Raw genomic sequence first — 19,472 nt, 5'->3', positions numbered from 1 at the left:
TTAGCTGTAGTTAATAATATTATATTGCATATTTGAAAGTTACTAAGAAAGTGGATCTTAAAAATACTCATCACGAGAAAAAAAATTTGTAACTACGTATGGTGACAGACGTTAATTGTGATGATCATTTTGCAACATATACAAATATCAAATCATTATGTTGTACACCTGAAACTAATATAATGTTATATGTTAGTTATAATGTTATACCTCAATAAAAAAAAGGTCAGAACCAATGCTCCAAAAAAGATAAGGTTCTTCATTAATCTTGACTTCCTAAAGCTGGGGAAAGCATCACTTTCTATTTAAATTTAAGCTGGTCCGTTTCTATTTTAAAAACAAAAAACATAACCAACCAAATAAAAGTTAAGTCATAAATTAGCTTGACAGATACAAGGAGAGAGAAACAGCAAAAGGAGAAGAACCTGCTGACCATGTGGGCTCTCAGGCTACAGATGTTCTGCGGGCATATGGTTCTGACACTGTCTCTGCAGCAGACCAGGGATGCCACGTCGCCAAAGCTCCAGAGGCGTCTGCAGATGGACTGCCTTCTTCTGACCATCAGGAAAACTGGAGACACGCCATACTAGAGTGCATTCTCTGTTCATGCATTAATCATGTCTATTACAGGCTTGTTGCTTCTTGGGATGCTGAAGCTAAATCTGACGTGGATACTCAAGTTCTGTAGAGCCACGAGAATTCCAGGCTTGACCTGGTCAAGCAGAGGCCACGTGGGAGGTTGTTCCTGGGACCCTCAGGTGCTGCAAACCCACTGCCAGGTGCTTGGCCACAAGCTGCAATTTCTCAGCAGCACGGCAGCCCTGGCTGATCTCACCTGCTCAGTGTCAGAACGATTACGCTTCCCTTCAGCTGGGGCTCCATCACTTCGGATCACTTTGGGCTTCCGTTTTTTGCTTGATTCTGATGACATGGTTGTTTGATGAGGTCAGGAGGAAACAGCAGAGACCTGTTAAGAGAAGAATGCTTTTGATATTTTCCAGAGTTGGAACTGGAGATTTTCCTGGAGTCAGAATACTGAAGTCTAACTAGCAGTTCTGGCCATTTACACCCTTGGTTACTCAAGAAAAGTCACCCAACCCTCCGAAGCCTCGGTTTAATCCTCTGTAAAAAGGGGAATCATCCCTCAGCCTGTCGAAAATGAATTCATCTTCCTCACTTCCACCTCCTTTAAAGGCACCACCCCTATCCCACTGGCCAAACTCCTCAACCCAGCATACAAACCCATTCCCAATACTATAGATGGATCACTCTGTGCTGGACCTTGACCTAAGCAATTTATGAGTATGTTCTCATTTGATCCTTCTAACATATCTTTCAGATAAGAGCAAGTACCATTTTACAGATGAGAACACTGAGGCTGAGAAAGGTGAATGACCTGCCCAAGGTCTCACAGCTCATATGCTAAAGCTTCAGTCCATCAGATGCCATAACAGTGTCCGTGACAACTATATTATTGTGCCTCCTAATCTTGCCATCATCTCATCTGGCGATGCCATCAACTCCCTGGTTGACCCTGAAATTTAAAAGAATGAAACCTACATTTCATGGGGTTCTATGGTCACAAAGCATCCTCCCTCTCCTGGATGTCACCTCAGCCCCCTGTGGTGGGCAGCACTATCCCCTTTACCCCAATGAATCTGTCACCAACACTTCCTGAGGGAGCCAAGAGCTCATTGCAGTAGAGCCAGAGAAGCCCTGAGCTGGGGTCTCCACCGACAATTTTTGGACTATGAGTCCTGGGACCAGTCACTGCACTTTTCTCTGGGTCTGTTCCCTCACAGATCAAATGAGAATAGCAGTCCCTACCTCAGGGGTCGTTGTGGACAGTAACACAGGAGGCACTCCACTGGGGAAGCTGATGAAGATGATCTGGCCTTAGATGGCACACGGGTGATCTTAATGCTGAACACCTAAGGAGAAAGTGGATCCCTTCTCAATTCTTTTTAGAAACTTCTGATTGCTTCAAGGAGGACATTTCATTTTCCTAGTTTGTCTTTAACATTTACGAATCCCAATGTCCCTTTGTTAACAAAAGGACTCTGTCTCGGTGCCTTAGACAATGAAATCTAGCCAGAATCACTGACAATCATCTGTTTTCATATTAAATACATTTAACTTTTATCACTACCTTCTGCATACAACTGAAAGAGGTTTTCCATTTATGGTAGAGACTTAAATTTTTCTTTTAAAGTACATTTAAATTTAAAAAGTGACTGCATTAAAAACCTTTAGTAAACAGTCGTACATGCTAAGTTAATTTGGCAAAATCGTCAAAGGTGGGACCCGAAAGGCGTAAGCGTGGGAAATCCTGACTTTGGCAATGCAATAGAGTGCCTGGCGCACACAGCGCACAGTAAACGTGAGCTATTATCACCGCCACCATCATCATCGCCATCATGGAAAGCCTACAATGTGCGGCCTAATGATGCTGCAGCTAACATTTTCCACATAAGGAAACACCGCGCGGCGCCAAGCAGCCGGGCACCCGGGGAAGCGAGAACCGAGAGCCCGGGTCGGACTCCAGCCCGGGGACGCCCTCCGAGCGTCCGCACCTCAGTCCCGGAGCGCCCAACCCTGCCTCCCGGCCTTGCCCCCCAGCCCTGTCGTCCCCTGCCCCTCCTCACCGCACGGCGCCCAGAACCTGCCCGGGAAAGCGAGCCACTTCCGCCGGCAGGAACGACTGCGGCCCGCGAGCCATAGAGAAGCAGAAGGAAGGAGAGGCCAGCCGGAAGCGAGGCATGGAGGCCGGAAGTGAGGCGCGCCGAGCCGGCAGGGGCTGGGCTGGATGGCAGTGGGCAGGCTGGGGCGCTTGGCTTGTCAGGGCGGGTGCCAGCCGCCAACGCTCTCGCGCTGTCCTCTAAAAGCAGGAAACTGAGGCTAAGGTCAAAGACTGTTAAGTGCTTCGTTCATTCTTTTCCCAGCGCCTAAAGGAATAACTAGTAGGCACCCTGCCAAGTATTTGTTGAATGAATGTTTGTTATGCCCAAAATAACACAACAGCGTAGTAGTGCCAAGACTTGGACTTCTGTGGGTTTGTCTCCATAACCTGGATTCTTAACCACTGTCATATTCACGTTAAGATCCCACACTAGTGAGGGCAGCAAGTCTGGGTGGGCATCAATGCCATCTTAGACTTGTTTTTCCCACAGGAGCATCAATAATTTCCCCCATTTTAGGCCCAATTTGCCCAGGGCAGAGTGGCAGCTCTGCAGCATTTGACAGCCTCAAGTGTTTCCTACCCCTGGTATGAATTGTACAGACAGGGCTCAGGACTTTTGGTGTAGATCCTACTTATCTAGAGGTAGAAATACTGATGTCCTGAATCAGTGGTCATAACAGGGGAGTTCCTTCTGGCCTGGGAGGAGGCTGAAGATGCCTCCGAGAGAGTAGCTCACGGAACCCAATACCCTCCAGAGTTAGATCAGCCAGGCGGAACTGGGAAGCTGGCCCCCTCTGCTCAGTTCTGCCGCAGGCAACTGCCAAAGGTCCCTGCAGATGAAGAAACAACACCGTAGTTTATAGTAAATATTTAATTGGTTCCATCAGCGACTCCAACACAAGTTCTCCTGAAAGGGAGGCAGGATCAATCTACCCAGAGGTTCATGAGGTGTAGGGATAACTGAGGAGGCTCCCAAAGTCACTGACCCCACTCTACACATCCAGTGGCCCAGTAGAATGCGGGTTGGGCTGACAGAATGTGAAGAGGGAGGGAGAAAAGGAATGCAGAGTGAGGGAAATACAAGCCCTGGCCGGTAGCTTGCCTGTGGGAAGAAAGAAGGGAAGGCAGGAGACTCTCCCTGCACAGAAGGGCCAGCACTACACATCCACGTTCTCAACCTCATTACATAGAACAGATGAGCCTCTCTCCTACTGTCCTGTATTAGGAACCCCTCCCCAAGTGGTCTTCTGTCACCTCTGTTCTATTTTCCCAATTCTCTATTCCAAATTCTGCAGTTCAAGCTCAAGTTCTGAATTCTAAGTTCTACCTTCTGGGTTCCTATTCCATTCTGTTTCCTGCCCCCAAATCCTTCCCAGCTCCCATCTTTTTCCTCAGCCTTTCTAGGTAGAATATGTGGACCTCCTGCTGACTTTGCTAACTTGAGAGTTTTCCCCTTTGCTTCTTGAGGCCATTCCAGACTTTTCCCCATCAGGGAGGACTTGGCTCAGACTGTTCAGCAAGTGGGTGCCCCAGTGGAGACCGGGAATTCCTGACGCTTGGCCTGGTCTGACTTCCTCCCTTCCCACCCCACTTCTAACTACTGGACACTCTACCTTTTGTGCACCTAAAGCTAAACTGAGGACTTCCGTGGTGATAATTAGGGACTAGTGGCCTTGAGATGAGGAATCTTAGGGGGAAATGTCCGAAGACATAAAAGGGGCTGTTCTTCATTCAGAGAAATTAAAAACTGCTTCCAGCACCGGGGAAAGGGGTGGGCAGGGAAGGTGGCAATGATCTTGGCAGAGCTGCAAGTCCTCAGACCCCTGTCATCCCGCTTCCCCTTGTATGAGCTGAGCACTACCCCCCAGAGTCCTCTCAGATCCAAGAGAAAACCAAGACAGCAGGACTGGGAGCTGCACTATCCATGGCTGCCCTGAGGGAGGAGGGGAGAGAGGCGGAGGCAACAGCAGCATCACTGGAGAGGCGAGATCTTCAAAGGGATCATGATCCGAGACTCCATGTGTCGCACCAGGGGGACTGCGGAGAGAGAGGCAGAGGTCACGGAGGGGGCTGAGCCGAGCCAACCCCCAAAAGTGGCTTTTGACGGGGTAGGAGGCCTGGGATGCTGAGATAGGAACAGCCCCACTGCCCTCCTGGAAGGGCCCATGGAGTGCGACAGGTCTCCCAAGTTGTGGGATAAGAGGGGACTTCAGTGGTGATGAGAGGAACATTTCTTTGATTTTCATGATTATATTTTTTATTTCCCTGTGTATGTGAAAAAACAACTAGAATAGTAAAAAGTGATTTCACAGATATTATTGCTTTAGGACAAGGCTAGGTGAAGAACAAAGTACAGAGATTTAAAGAAAAATATCAAGGAAACAGTTGTAGCAGTAGTGATGACCTCAAGTGGCTGAGGTTTGAAAAACTGCCTCATTCTACAGACGAGGAGGGTGCCACCCAGAGGGGGTCAGCCCAAGGTCACCCAGGAGGTCAAACTCTTTCCTCCTGCTCAGAGCTGTTCACACTTTACCGCATACATATTACCTTCAGTTCCTGTTAAAGTGCAGATTCTGATTCAGTGGGTGGGGGAAGGGATTGACGTGTGGCATTTCTAACAAGCTTTCAAGGGCTGCTGGTACTGTCATTCAGGACCACACTTTGAAGAGCGAGGCCCCTTCCAGAGATGCATTCTCCCCCACACCAGCTGGTAAGTGTGGAAGCTTCACTGTTAGCTCCTCAAGGGCAGGTACGGGTTCCAGTTCATTCTGTGCCGCCCCTCACCCACCCACCATGGTCGCTGGCACCCAGTGAGGGCTCAATCAACACCTACTGACTCCAGGTGGTTCTCAGGGGTCCCAGCAAAGTGGCAAACAGTGTGAGCAAAAAACTTGCTGGAAAAGATTTGCTGCATGCTTCTTCTGTGCCAGAGTCTGGGTGAAGCACTCATCATAAATTAGCTTCTGGAATCCTTCCTCTAGCCCTCCAAGGGAGGTTCTATCACCATCGCCATCTTACAGATGAGGAAACAGCCTCAGAGAGGTGAAGAACAATGCCTGAGGTCACAGTGCACGGTCAGCTCCTCCAGGAGCAGGGTCTGCCTGGCTGTGTTATCGTGCCCTAGAGCACTCACCTAGGACTGCCTGGATCATTTGTATAGTGTGCCACCAGGATGGAAACCCACTAATTAATTGTCTTAAAAGTGACTTCCCCATCACTGGGGGTAATCAAGTGAGACTAGATCTCCTTGCAGAGGGATTCCATCCTCACCTAGGGCTCCTGCCAGATGACCTCCAAGGGCCTGGCTGACCCTCCCAAAGGAGGTGCTCACCTGTGTAGTAGACATTTTCATCCCAGCCCCTCTTCCTCCAGGCAGCGTTTCGAGTCTCCTCCCGAGATTGCAGGTCTTTATAGGCTGTGGGAAAGGCACTGGCTCATTCCTTGGGCACAGAGGATCTGATCCTGTGCTCAGCACGGAGCCCTCCTCCCACTGCCCCAAACTCTGCCTGGCTGTCTCTTCCCCTCCCCCACTCCACCCCATGCCTCAGACTGTTAGCAAACACTATCTGCTTTGACAATCTCATCCAATCAGTACATTTGTTGACAACTCCCAAATTCATGTTTTCAGCCCAGAACTCTCCCTCAGGCTCCAGATTCACATATCTGGTGCCCAGCTGACATCCATACTTGGATGTGTCAGCATCTCAAATGAAACACGTATGAGGACCAAAATTACACTCCTGACCCGTCTAATGTACTCCTCCTAGGGTCTCAGTGACACACAGCTGCTCGAGCAGGAGTCTGGGAGTTCTGGAGTCCTCTTCTCCCTCCCTCACTCCACACAGACGATTCACCCATAAGTCCCATTGGTTCCACCTCCAGACTAATGAATCTGTGGACTTCTGAGCATCCTCACTGCCACCATCTTAGGCCAGGCCACCATCCTCTCCTGCCTGAACTGGTATAACCAACTCCTGATGCCCCACTTTCTTGCTTGCTCTACAAAGTGCTCTTGGCAAAGCATAACAGTCAGAAGAATCATGTTAGAACACAAATCAGGTCATGTCATGCTGCTTAAAATGTTGCAACAGCCTCCCATTGCCTATAGAATAAATCCCAACTCATCCCCACTGCCTGCAAGGCCCAGCCTGATCTGGCTTGTCCCCATCTCCTTACACTCTTCCCCACTCTCTTTATATCAGCCTCCCTTGCACACTACAAAATGCCAAAGGCCTTTCCCCACCACAGGGCCTTTGCACGTGTTGTTCCCTCTACTCAGAATACCTTTCCCTTGGAATTCACAGCTGGCTCCTTCTCATGCTTTAGCTGAGCTTACATTTCACCTCCTCAGAGAGGCCTTCTTTGTCTATCCAAGCCAATGTAGGGTTCCATGTTTTTCTCCATCATTTCTCCCTGTCTCTTTATTATTTTTAATAATCTGAAATTATCTTTTTTGTTACTTTATGTCTGAGGTGGTGTCTCCCTCTGCTAGAATGTAAATTCCACAAGGGCACTAATGCATTTGCATTGTCTATGTGGGGTGACAACAGAGAAAGGGGACTAGCATGGGCTCCTGCAGGGTGCCCAGCCTACCCCAGAGATGGTGCACAACGTAGAGCTCTCCTATCTGTGAGAAGAAGCCGCCCACCGCCTCCTGGTTCTCCTGCCGGTACTTGATGGCCCGAGCCCTGGGGATGACAGGAGAGTATGGGGCTGAGGCTGGGCCGGTGCAAAGGGCCCTCTGACGTGTCCTCAGGCTGACTCTCGGCTACACCTCAAGGGAGGGGCCTGAGGTAAGGACCCCTGGCTCTCAGAGGAGATAAGGGAATGGGGTGACAGAGGTGCAGCCGCTGGCTAGCTGTTCTACCAGGGGAGGCCTCACAATCCACTAGAAGATCCTCACGTCCTGGCTGGATCCTCCTCCTGCATCCATGAGGGGCAGAGGATGCCGGGTTCCTTGCCATATGGCCCGGGGAAAGGTGGTCCACCAGGGACCTTGGCAGGGCAGGTGGGCAGGGTCCCCCCAACGCCCTGTCACTGCCACTCACCAGTTGTTCCCCCACTCGATCATGGTTCCTGGCTGAAAGAGAATTAGAGGAGAGGATGGAAATGAGCTCCCACCTTGAATTTCAAGCATCATGCTGGGCAGAGATGAGAAACTGTTATGTCTCCCCAGCTTCAGGAGCTGCTTGGCCTCATTCAGGGGCCCTGACTTGCACCTGGGTGGATGCACATGTGCACACACACCTCTGTTCTGAGTCCAGAGGGAGGGAAAGGCCAGAAGCCCCATTCTAGCTGCTGGGGCACAGGGCCTGCCCACCTCAGGGTATCTGTTAGGCAGTACTGCAGCAAGGAAGGTGGGAGGCAGACAGGGATCTGGAGGGAGGGAAGCACCTTGAGCTTGTATGTCCTCAGCTCATAGATGTTGGGGCCCGCTCTGGGCTGTGGCTCATTCCAGAAGCTGAACTCAAGGAGCAGCTGGTTTCTCCGAGACAGCAGCATCTGGCTCCGCTCCTTTCGGAACTCCAAGTACTCCTGCAGGTATGGCAGCCTGGGCATGGCAGCCAGGAAGCGCCCCCACCCCAGCAGTGTGCCCCATGGGGTGGTGGAGGCAGCCCCCAGCACGGCTGAGCCGGAACCAATATCCAGAGAGGTTTGCCAAGTGGATGCCAACATACCTTGTTGTTTTTGAGCTTGTTCATGCAGTCCATGAGGGCTGGGTAGCCGCCTGAGAATCGCCACAAGTGCACTGTTGGGGGGCAGGGGAGATGGAAGGTGCAGGTCAGGGGGCCACTGGGACCCTGCCCTGCTTACCCGAAAGCTGCTTAAGTGTGTATGTAACGGGGGCAGTCTCCAGCCTGGTCCCCTGTAGCACCAGGACTCTGAGTTCCCTTTGTCTTGATAAGGAGCAGCACTGGGCAGGGCATGACCCCAGACGCAAGCCCAGGAGACCCAGGCTTGCAGTCCAGCTCTGCCCAGCAGTCTTTGACCCCTCTATGCCTCGATGTCCTCATCTTTATTTATTTTTTAAAGATTGGCACCTGAGCTAACATCTGTTGCCAATCTTCTTTTTTGTTTTTCTTCTTCTTCTTCTCCCCAAATCCCCCCAGTACATAGCTGTATATTCTAGTTGTAGGTCCTTCTGGTTGTGCTTTGTGAGGGATGCTGCCTCAGCATGGCCTGATGAGCAGTGCCATGTCCGCACGCAGGATCTGAACCAGCAAAACCCTGGGCCGCCGAAGCAGAGCGCGCAAACTTAACCACTCAACCACGGGGCCAGCCCCCAATGTCCTCATCTTCAAAATGGAAATCATGCTCCCACCCATAAACAGCACCAAGAGGATCAAATGTGTCCTTGTACCCAGGAGCAGCAGAATGCATAAAGCTGACCACCAGCCCTGTGAGGGACAGGCTAAACAAAAGGAGGGGGCAGGTCTGATGGGTTGAGATGGAACATTCCAAGACAGTGAATTAAAAAAGAAACCAAGGAACAGAACAGCATGTACAATATGCTACCACATGTGTTTAGGGGTGGAGGCACATATCCAGAGATGCTGGTCTATGCACCATCCCTTGGTGGAGACTCAGGAGGTTATGAGAGGAGATGCCGCTGGGGCAGAGAACGGAGGCCTGGGGGTTATGGGCCAGAAGGAGGCTTATTTTTCACTGAAAACTCTTTGTACTATTTGAATTTTTTATCATAGCCTCTGTACCAGGTTAAATAGCATCCCCACTTTCCCCAAGTTCATGCCTACCCAGAATCTCAGAATGTGATCTTATTTGGAAATAGGGTCTTTGTAGATGTAATCAAGCTCAAATGAAGTCGCACTGACTGGGTCCTAAATTCAGGGACTAGTGTCCTCATAAGAGGAGGGAGATTTGGACACAGAGAGAGAACGCCATGTGAAAACAGAGACGTCCAGGGAGAATGCTGCCTATGCGACAGCAGAGGTGGAGACTGGTGCGATGCATCTACAAGTCAAGGAAGGCCAGGGATTGCCGGCAACCACCAGAAGCTGGAAAAGGGAAGAAAACATTCTCCCTTAGAGTCTTTGGAGGGAGTGTGGCCTGGTGACACTTTGATTTCAGACTCCTGGGCTCCGGAACTTGGGAGAATAGGTTTCTGTTGTTTTCAGCCATCCAATTTGTGGTATGTTGTTATGGTGGCCCTAGGAAACTAATACACCTTCTAATAGTAAAGAAATCTAGTTACTGTGGAAGAGAAAAAGGAAACAGTCTTGCCATCCTTGGGAGCATGGCAGGGCCCACGGGAGGAAGGTCCCAAAAGAGTCAACAGGGCAGGATAGAGCTGAGGGCCCTCCGCCGAGCAGCAGTTTGGAAGCTCAGACTCTGTTACTTCCCATCCTCAGCCTGTCCCTCGCCTGCCTTTTGACTCCATCTCTGCCTTGATTTTTCCCATCTGCAAAATGGTCTGACCCTGTGGTTCAAAGGCCTCTTTCCCAAGGGAAATGGAAAAAGCACAGTATGGATGGAAGTCTACCCAGACCAGGAATGCTGGCCAGGTAGAGGGATTCAACTCATACTGGAGGCCCAACAGGGAAGAGCTATGGGCAGGGCATCCTAGGTTCACAAAAAGAAAGAATTTTCTCACAATGACATGATAGTGATCCTTCTAGAAGGTGGATCAACGGTTCTTACAAATTCATTAAAATGTAGATTCCTGAGCCCTACTCCTAGGGGATGGTTCTGAGGGTCTGCTGCCCAGCTGATTCGATATGGGGGACAACACATAAGATACACAAAATAAAGGACAAGCTTTAAAAATTGAGGATCCCATTCCTCAAAGTTATTTTCCCAACTAGCAAATACTTAGGAGAATCCAAGGAGTACGGCTAGAACTGAGCCTAAAATGGGAAAACTGTAGGGGCTGGAACTGAAGACAGTTTGCTTTTCTCTTACCTGCCTACCGATGTGTCAACGTCTGTTACTGAAACAGAATAAATGATTAAAGGAATCTACCTATCTGCAGGTCACAGATTGTTTTTAAAAGACACATATAATTATCAGGGCTGCTGAAGGATGAGATAGATTGGCTTACAACAGAGTGAGCTCCCCATTGCTGGGAGTATTCAAGGGAAGTTTAGAAGATGCTCGATCAGGGCTCTGTGCTATGCAGTTTAAATCAGCACTGTCCAAAAGGACTTTCAACTAGGGCGGAAATGTTCTATAGCTATGCCGTCCAAGATGGTAGCTAGGAGCCACGTGTTTCTATCAGTGGGCACCTGAAATGTGGCTAGTGTGACTGAGGAAATGAATTTTTCACTTCATTTCATTTTACTTAATTTAAATTTCAATAGCTCTATGTGGTTAGTGGCTGCCTTCCTGGATAGCACAAGTCTAAATGCCAAGGCCCCTTTGAGTGGCTGAGATGCTGTGGGTCAACCAAATTCACATGTGGTCCTGGGAGCTGGTGGGTATGTTGGGGTGGGATAGGACATGCTGGAGGCACTCCTGGGAAGCTGTTAAGGAACCAGCTCAGACAAGAGCCCCTGTTTATTCCACAAATACACGCTGAATACTGAGGATTTGGTGGTGAAGAAAGACAGGCAGGGGCCCCGCCCACACAGAACTCACCAGCTATATGGGGAGACAGACAAGTACACTACAGGGACGCATGATCAGGGCTGTGGAGAGGCAAGTCCTAGGGGCTGGGGAGTCCAAGGAGGTGCCTGACCCAGCTTGGGTGGAAGGGATCAGGGGAGGCCTCCAGGAGGAGGTGATGTCTACGCCAAAATAAAAAATGAATAGAGGAGTGAGCCAGTAAAGCAGGGAAGGGAGAAAGAATGCTTCAGGCAGAGGAAACAACATGAACAATATCCTGGAACTAGAAGGCGAAACTGTGAATGTGAAGAATTGAAAGAAATTCTGGGTGGGACAGCACAGTAAGCAAGGAAGATATAGTGAGATGAGGCCAGAGGCTGGGCAGGGAAGGACTCACAGAGCCACATGTGCTGCTCCAAGGGCAGAGGGGAACCCCCACAGATGTTTGAGCAGCGGAGTGTAGCAATGAGGAATGCATTTAGAAAGACCCCTCTGGGTGCTGCTGTGGAGAGGGAGTGGAGGGCAGCCAGGTATGAGGGGTGCCAGAGGCCCGGGCTGGGTGCCAGTGGCACTGGGGAGGTGGGCCCCTCACCTGCCTGGTCTTGCTCCCCATACCATGTGTTCCAGTTGCCCACGAGCGAGCAGGGGTAGTCCTCATCCAGGTGCAGCTTGGGCAGCACAGCCTCCCTGTGGGAGGGGCACAGAGAGGGGGCAGGGTTCATACCAGCCACCAGGGTCCCTGAGATAAAGATCCAACTCAGGCCCTCAGGGCTGGGCGTCAGTCTCCCCATCTCTAAGATGCAGAGGCTGGACAAGACATCTTTAGGACTTCCAGCTCTGAAATCTATATCCCTTGGATTTCTTTTTTTTTTTTTTTCTTTTTAGGAAGATTAGCCCTGAGCTGACATCTGCCACCAATCCTCTTTTTTTGCTGAGAAGACTGGCCCTGAGCTAACATCCATGCCCATCTTCATCTTCCTCTATTTTCTATGTGGGACGCCTCCCACAGCATGGCTTGACAAGCGGTGTGTAGGTGTGCATCCAGGATCCGAACTGGCAAACCCCGGGCCACCGAAGCAGAGCACGTGAACTTAACCACTATGCCACCAGGCCGGCCCCTCCCTTGGATTTCTGCAAGGAGAACAGGGCTGGAACGGAGGTCCCCACCCAAGCAGGGGCTGGGATGGGCGGATGGAGGAAGATGCTCACGTCAGGCTGTTGTAGGCATCCAGATACTCAGGCTTCACATTGTGAACTGCAACAGAAGACAGAGAGCAGGAGGTGAAGCAAGAGGCGGGTGTGTCTGCAGGGAGCTGGGGTGGGGGGAGCCCCACAGGGCCAGGGCTCCTAGGACAGCTCAGAATGTCCCAGCCCCTCATCTCCCAGCTGGAGCCTTGCAGGTCCTCAGAGGTCCCAGGAGGGCAGACTGGCTGGCTTAGCAGCCACTCACACTGAATCTTGTAGAGGTTGCTGGTCTCCTTCTTGGATAGCAGGGTGGAGTGGGCGTCCTTCCGGGGATCCACCTTGTGCACAAAGAGGGAGCGGAACCAGCTGCCTTCATTGTCCTTGGAATAGAAGCTGCAGGACAAAGGAGTTCAGGGGGACATGCCAGGGTTGGAGGAGCCCTGGCTCTTTGATCAGCTCAGATGCCCTGCTCCCTCAGGCTGGTGACCCATATTTCTGGGAACGGGGCCATGGAATCCCATGGTGGCTCCAATGTAACATATCATTGGAGCCAGCTGAGCAGATCTGGTCCCTTCTATAGAGATCCTGATTGCTCAGTTTGCTTCTTGAAGCTCTGCAGGGCCTCAGAAGGCCTGGAGAGGCAGCCCCACCTCCTATCTCTCTCTCTAGTCTCCCTGCCTCCACTTCACCCCCTTCCAAAGGGTCCTCCACTTGGGCCACACTACTGCAGCCCCTCGCCAAGAGGCAAACCAAGCCCAAAACCACCTTGCTGAATGACCGGAGCCCTTGACAGCCCAACCTATCTTGTCAGCCTCCCCTCGTGTGTCTCCCCCCAACCTGTGTACCCCACTTCCAGATATGCTCCTCCCTGAACACACCAGGCTCTTTTACTCTGTGCTTTCTTTGCAATTTCTGTCTCCTCTGACAAGAAGGCTGTACTCAGCCTCCTCCCCAATGCTCCCACTACACTTGGCCTGTGCCCCTTCCAGCCACCATAAACAGAGAGTCAAAGACAAATAAGCTTTGTCCTGGAAGAGGTCACAGTCGGCTGGAAGAAATGGGCCTTGGAAATACAATTACAGCTGGAGGTCTCCGGGAGAGCCCAGGTGAGCAAGCCTGAACTCGGCCTCTGGCCGTCTGGGCAGGCTCTCCAGAGCAGGGGATCTGGCCAATCTCCAAATCTCCAGGGCTGATTTGGCAGATAAAGGCAGAGAGAGTGGGTAAAAGGCACTGCAAGGTAAGATTCACTCATTCATCCAGCCAACACTTAATTGACAAATACCTGCCCGGTGCAGGGTGCTATGAGAATGAACGAATGAATGAATGATGTGTCTTGTTCAGAGCAGGGGGACTTGCCACTAGATCCTGCCAGACCATAACTGCACTTCCCACGTAAGATCCCAGCAGGGGCGGGGCTTATTTTTAGGCTGCCAGAGGCTCTAAATCTTGCTCAGCAAGTGGATGGGTCTTGCAACAGCAGTGGATCAGCTTGTAGCCAGGCCTGAAATGCAAGCCTCCCACTGGATGGTTTCTTGCCAGGGTGCCTAGCAGTTGGGGCACTGTCAGCAGCTCCTCCCCTTTTTCGAGCCTTTTCTGTGGCTAGAAGAAATGTCTTGCAAATCAAAGTACTACTTTTTTCCAAAATACGGAGCAGTCACTGGGACTGATGAAATTTTAAAAAGCCTCTTATAGTGATGACAGATTTGTATGAGGATAGAGAAAGATGAGTAAGGATTTGTCCCAGACTGTTAATACTGCTCACCTAGGAGAGGGGGATGGTTAAATTTTTCTTTATTCATTATAATTTTTTGCAAAGCTAAAAAAAATTGTTTTACGTGTTTCTGAATTCATAGGCTTTCTGTCCTTGTGCATGTAGTGCTTTATTAACAAAAAACAAAAAGACAATCATCAGAGGGGCAGCACGGTCTGTGAAACTTTTGGACCAGAATAAGGGAGGTTCGCTATAGACACCACTTGCTGAGGACATCCTCTGTGCCAGAGATCTGTGATCAACTTGTCTGTAGCATGATCCCGTTGAATCTATACAATAAAGTTATAGTGTTGGTACTGTTAGTGTCCCCATTTTCAAGACGAGAAAATAGAAGATCAGGGAGTTTAAGGAACCTGCCCAAGGTCACATAGGAAATCAGGTGCAGAGCTGAAGCAAGAACCAACGCAGAGCTTTTTCCTCTAAAGCCAGCTCCCACCTTGGGTCCAGCACTGACCTGGGGAGCATCATGGCAGATACTGTGAAGAAGTAGGTGTTTTTAACAAAGCCACTGGCAGACCGACCTGACCTTTGGTTTGAATGTAGAAGGCTGCTTGCCCTGGAGGGGTGGTGGCAGGGAAGAGAGCAGCTCCTCCTATTTGTCAACTAAGACCTTTGTTCCAGAATTGGGCTTCAGGTAATTTATTAACATCGGTACTGATCAAGATAAACAGACAAGCAGCCAGCCTTGGAGAGAGAGCCTGGAGGCTGGAATGCTGGGGAGTGAAAGGGTCCAGGACTTCTGATGGGCTCCTGTCTCTTCCTAATACTCTCTAATCTTTCCTGCCTATGGGCCTCAGTTTCCCCATGTGTCAAATGAGCAGGGTGGAGCAGCCTATCTCTAAAGATCTTTTCTGTGAGTAAAACCCAAGATGGGACATGTCCAAGATGCCAGGGTAGGTTCTGAACTTGAAGCCAGCATCTGTAGGCTCACATTTTCAAGAGTTCAAATTTCACTCTCTCTGTGAAATTGCAACATTCTCCTACTTGTGAACTCCCCAATGCCTCCCACCCTGCTCTCTGTTTTTCTGTAGCTCCTTCTAACACACTATATAGTTTTTGGCTTATTATGTGCCTTATTTGTCTTCTCACTAGAAGCAGCCCCAAGAGGACAGCGATCTTGTCTGTTCTGTGTATTCCCGCTGGATCCCCAGTGCCTGGAACAGGGCCAGGCACATGCTCAGTCTGAGTTTGGGAATGAATGGGGGTGGGGGAGGGCTAAGGCAGAGCTGCATGCAAATGATGACAGCTGGAAGGTAAGAAAGGACAGAAAGGGTGGACCTTGGCTCAGAGCGTGGACTCGGGGCTCAGAGGCCCTTTCCATCCCCACCATCAACAGCATTAGTGCTTAAGAGCACAGGTTCTGGACAAATCCGGATTCTAATCCCAGCTCAGCTTCATCTCTCTGAGCCTCGTTTTCTTCATCTATAAAATAGGGGCAGTAGGATGGACCTTTTAGAGAAAGGGCCTGACATGGCAGTGCAGCTAACATCACTCTTCCCACCGAACTTCCAGACTGACCTCCTAGCTCCCACTCTTTCCCCACTTTTCCTAATCTGCTCAACAATCTTTGAAAAACACCATTTTTGTGATGCTATTCCTCTGCTCAAAAGTCTTCTACGGCTCCCCACTGCCAACTGCCAACAAAACAAAGGCTGGATGTCTCCACTGGGGATCTGAGCTCTAAACTACTTTGCCAAGCTTTCCAGAGTCAATTCCCTTTTAAATTTGGTGACCATAGAGCCAGGACTCCCTATCCCTATGGTTCTCAAACCCACAGTATTAGCATCACCTGAGAATGCTAAAAATTCTCAGGCCCCATCCCAGACTTAACTACATAGAAACACTGGGTGTGGGCCAAGCCATTTGGGTTTTTTGTTTTTGTTTTGAGGAAGATTAGCCCTGAGTTAACATCTGCCGCCAATCCTCTTTTTTCTCTGAGGAAGATTGGCCCTGAGCTAGCATCCGTGCCCATCTTCCTCTACTTTATATGTGGGACACCTGCTAGAGCACGGCTTGACAAGCGGTGAGTAGGTCCACACCCGGGATCCCAACCGGCGAACCCCAGGACACCAAAGTGGAGCATGTGAACTTAGCCACTGCACCACCAGCCCGGCCCCGCCATTTGGGTTTTAACAAGTCCACCAGGGAATTCTGATGCATGCTCAAGTTTGAGAATCACTGCTCTAGAGCAGTCTCAATTTCCCTTTTCTTTTCTCATGTATTCTCAGTAAATCATCCTAGAAATGCCAAAGATTCTGGTATCTCAACTATATGCCTGTTAGCCCTAGAAAAACACAATTATAGCTTTGTGCAATCTACAGGAAGCGTCTGCCCCAGCTGGACCTGTTCAGCCCCTTCCACAAAAACACTTTTCCTCTTTCCCCCTCAGCCCTTTCATCATTTCCCTATGAATATGTCTTGTCTCCCCAGCCACACCGGAAGTCACTAGCTGATGTCCTTCCATCCCCCAGAGTACCTAGTGCTTTTGGCATGGGAGTTGCTCAATAAATATTTGTCCCAGATGAGAACTTTTCAGTAGATGACACATTTGCACTCTCAAAAGAGATCAATAGTCTGATGCCTCCCCACATGAAACTGCTCCAGAATGTTCTAGATTCGTAGGCTAGGAAGCTCGAATCTATGCACATTCTGAAACACTCTCCTGTTTTGAGTTGGCTAGCTTTAGAAAGGGGTCACGTTTCTGCTTGTTGTTCCAGAAGTGTCTTTAGAAGACACATTAGAAGGAGAACTAGAAAGGCTAAAGTTCTGTGAACAAGAAGACTATCGGTGCAGCAGTAACAGTGCTGTTTATTGAGCCCTTACTATGTGCTAAGAGCTAATCCTCACAATATGCTTTTGCGAAAAATGAGGCTCAGAGATGTTCCATGCCTTATTCGAGGATGGTTAATCAACAGCCAAGCGGATTCTAACCCAGGTCCATCTGATTTCTAAGCCCACACTCTGTCCCCACCCCAGCAGCCCTAAACCTCAGAGGCCAGAAGGACTGCTGCTGGCCCCTCTGGTGACTCCAAAGAGATGTGGAACAGACTGTCGGCAGGAGGGGATGTTCCCAGGTATCCAAGGTGGGACCAGCACGTAAGTGACTGGGAAGCAGTCCTTGAGAGACCTGATAAGTATTAATCCAAGTGCCTTCACAGCAATCCTCTAAAAACCCCCGGCAGGGATCACCATCCCCACTTTATAGAGAAAGAAACCGAGGCTCACAGAGATTCTGTGACTCATCCTAGGTTACCAAGCGAGGAAGTGAGGAGCAGCAGGCTGTCTCTAAGTCCCATGCTCCTTTTGTGGCTGCCGGATATTTGCCACACAAACGGTTCTACCACCAAGCGATTCTGTAACCCTGCGAATTTGCAGTCCTACCTGCAGCCTTGATTTCCTCTCCTGGAAAACAGGGGGCTCATGGAAGGTGATCTCCCAAAGGCCCTTTCAGCCCTGATATTTGAGGGAGTCATGCAGAAATTGCTTGAGACCTAGGCTGGGGCAAGTGGCAACATCCGTTGTGCGTTCACCAGGGGCTAGAGACCTCACACACACGGCCTCTTTAATCCTCAACAGCCCTGTGAGATACATCCCCATTTTACAGATGAGGAATCTGAGACCTCCAGAGGGCAAATGATTCACCAAGGTCACCCCACTAAGAAAAAGACTGAGTTAGATTTGCTGGTGCCAGGCAAACTCCAGGCTCTTTCCAAGAAACCAGCTTTCTCTCCAATTATTGGACAGTTGGGGAAGGGGCACGTGCCCAGCGCCTCTTTCCTGGCTGCCCCAAAGCCCCCCCGCACAGCGTTCTAACATCTCATGGCAAGGTCTAACAGAACTCTGCAGCTTCACACCTGGGCTGCCGGGTAGGAAGGACCCCTGCTTCCTTTCCACAGGTTGGGGGGGACAGGTGTCCTCACTTCTTTGGCAAATGTTCTTGACCATACACTGTCCTGAGCCCTGTACCAGGGGCTGGGGAAACAGAAAAATGAGATGACGGTCTCGTAGGGGAGACAGGCAAGCGTGTACAGGGCGATAGCTGCAGAGATGGGGGAAGTACGGGCCTCTGGGGGCAGAGGGGAGGGGCCTCCCAGGGCCAGTCAGGGAGGCCAAGCCCTGCCTCAGCCCACACCAAGGCCCAAACAAAAGCCCAGGCTGAGCGCATGGTCCAGCTAGCCTCCCTCTCCCGGGAGGCCACCAGTTGTGGTGCAAAGAGCACGGGGTGTCAGGAGACCTGGGTCCGGACCTAGCGCTGCCACAGGACAGCAGGAAGAGTGACCTTGGGCAACTCCTATCCCTTCTCAGGCCTCCTTTGCCCAACCTATACTGTTCAGGTTGGGGGGCAAAGGGTCAGTGCAGCCATGGCCCTTGGAGATCCCCCATTGCTCCCGGTATCTCCTCCCCCCATATCTTCCCGAGGGAGGAGCTGCCTCTCCTAGAAGCCCCCAGTGGCTGCTGTCTCTCAACCACCGCAAAGGCCTGGAGAAGGGGCCACTCCTCCCGCCGCTGCCCGCTGCCACTCTCCAGGACCCAGGACGTGCCCCTCCCATTTAGCCCATCTTTCACGCTCTGCCCAGAGCCAGGTGCTCACTAGACAAAGACCCTGCGCAAACCTTTCCCATCTCCCCCATTCTTTGCCCAGCGCCCTTCCCCAGGCCTAGATCCTGCCCCTGCCTCTAACCCAGTGATTCCAAGCCTGAGTCTCTGCCCATCCCCCAGGCCCACACCCTGGCCCCAGCCCCTGCACCCGCCGCGCGCACCGCCCCCGCTGGGCCCGGCTCTCACCGCGCCGCAGCTGCAGCCGCCACATCCCCGGCGCGGGGCCCCGGGCCCCCCAGCAGCCGCCGCGCCGCTGCAGAGATGCTGCACAGCCGCGGAGCCATGTTGGAGCCCTGCAGGTTGGAGGAAGGCCCCGCCCCCGAACCCGGCGGGGGAGGCGGGGCGTGAGTAAGCCACGCCCCCACGGGCTTGCCAGCCTCTCTCTGCAAGGGGCCGGATCGGTGTTCCCGCGGTACTTCTCCCAACTTTACGGATGCTGGGCGAAGTCGGAGTTCTTGTCCTGTAAGCCCCTGCTGCTCTACAATTGACTTGCTCTGTGACCTTGAGCAAGCCCTTTGCCCACTCTGGGCCTCAGTGTCCACTTTGGTAAAATGGGAGTGTTGAACAGTGACACCAGCAATTCTTAACTGGGCGTTCAAGGATGCGCAACAGAGGGTCCAAAAGCCCCCTGAAATTGTGCGTTTTTCTAGGGAGGAGGGGTGCACAGGCAGTGTT

General features: G+C 51.0%; 2 protein-coding genes across 13 annotated transcripts in view; both read right to left on the bottom strand.

Annotated features, from left to right (window-relative positions):
* The window catches only part of THOC5 (THO complex subunit 5), a 30,957-nt gene extending 28,064 nt beyond the window's left edge, over positions 1–2,893 (bottom strand). For 2 of the 11 annotated variants that reach the window (XM_005612458.4, XM_070219797.1), the window contains exons 1-4: positions 2,646–2,893; positions 1,828–1,931; positions 1,354–1,534; positions 836–967 (exon numbers count right to left, since the gene is read on the bottom strand). In XM_005612458.4, the coding sequence (XP_005612515.1) occupies positions 836–931 (96 nt within the window). In that variant the 5' untranslated portion in view covers positions 932–967; positions 1,354–1,534; positions 1,828–1,931; positions 2,646–2,893. Of the gene's footprint in view, positions 1–433; positions 713–835; positions 968–1,353; positions 1,535–1,827; positions 1,932–2,645 lie in introns of all 11 variants that reach the window. The other 9 variants (XM_023646884.2, XM_070219798.1, XM_014742024.3 and 6 more) reach the window with 6 other exon arrangements.
* Positions 2,894–3,536: 643 nt separating this feature from the next.
* On the bottom strand, positions 3,537–19,178 carry NIPSNAP1 (nipsnap homolog 1). Of its 2 annotated transcripts, XM_023646885.2 has the most exons (10): positions 18,984–19,178; positions 12,693–12,820; positions 12,452–12,497; positions 11,835–11,929; positions 8,359–8,429; positions 8,075–8,215; positions 7,729–7,760; positions 7,274–7,368; positions 6,012–6,095; positions 3,537–4,717 (listed from the first exon to the last, which is right to left on the bottom strand). In XM_023646885.2, exons 1-10 carry the CDS (start codon positions 19,079–19,081, stop codon positions 4,653–4,655), a joined length of 855 nt encoding a protein of 284 aa, XP_023502653.1. In that variant the 5' UTR covers positions 19,082–19,178; the 3' UTR covers positions 3,537–4,652. The 2 variants fall into 2 exon arrangements, with proteins under 2 accessions (XP_023502653.1, XP_023502654.1); XM_023646886.2 differs by lacking the exon at positions 8,075–8,215 and having other exon boundaries at positions 18,984–19,146.
* Between the last annotated feature and the right edge of the window lie 294 nt (positions 19,179–19,472).

The sequence above is a fragment of the Equus caballus genome, chromosome 8 (assembly GCF_041296265.1).
Source record: "Equus caballus isolate H_3958 breed thoroughbred chromosome 8, TB-T2T, whole genome shotgun sequence".
Taxonomy (NCBI): Eukaryota; Metazoa; Chordata; class Mammalia; order Perissodactyla; family Equidae; genus Equus; species Equus caballus.
Note: the sequence above shows the minus strand (reverse complement) of the source record. Positions and strands in the feature narration are given on the sequence as shown.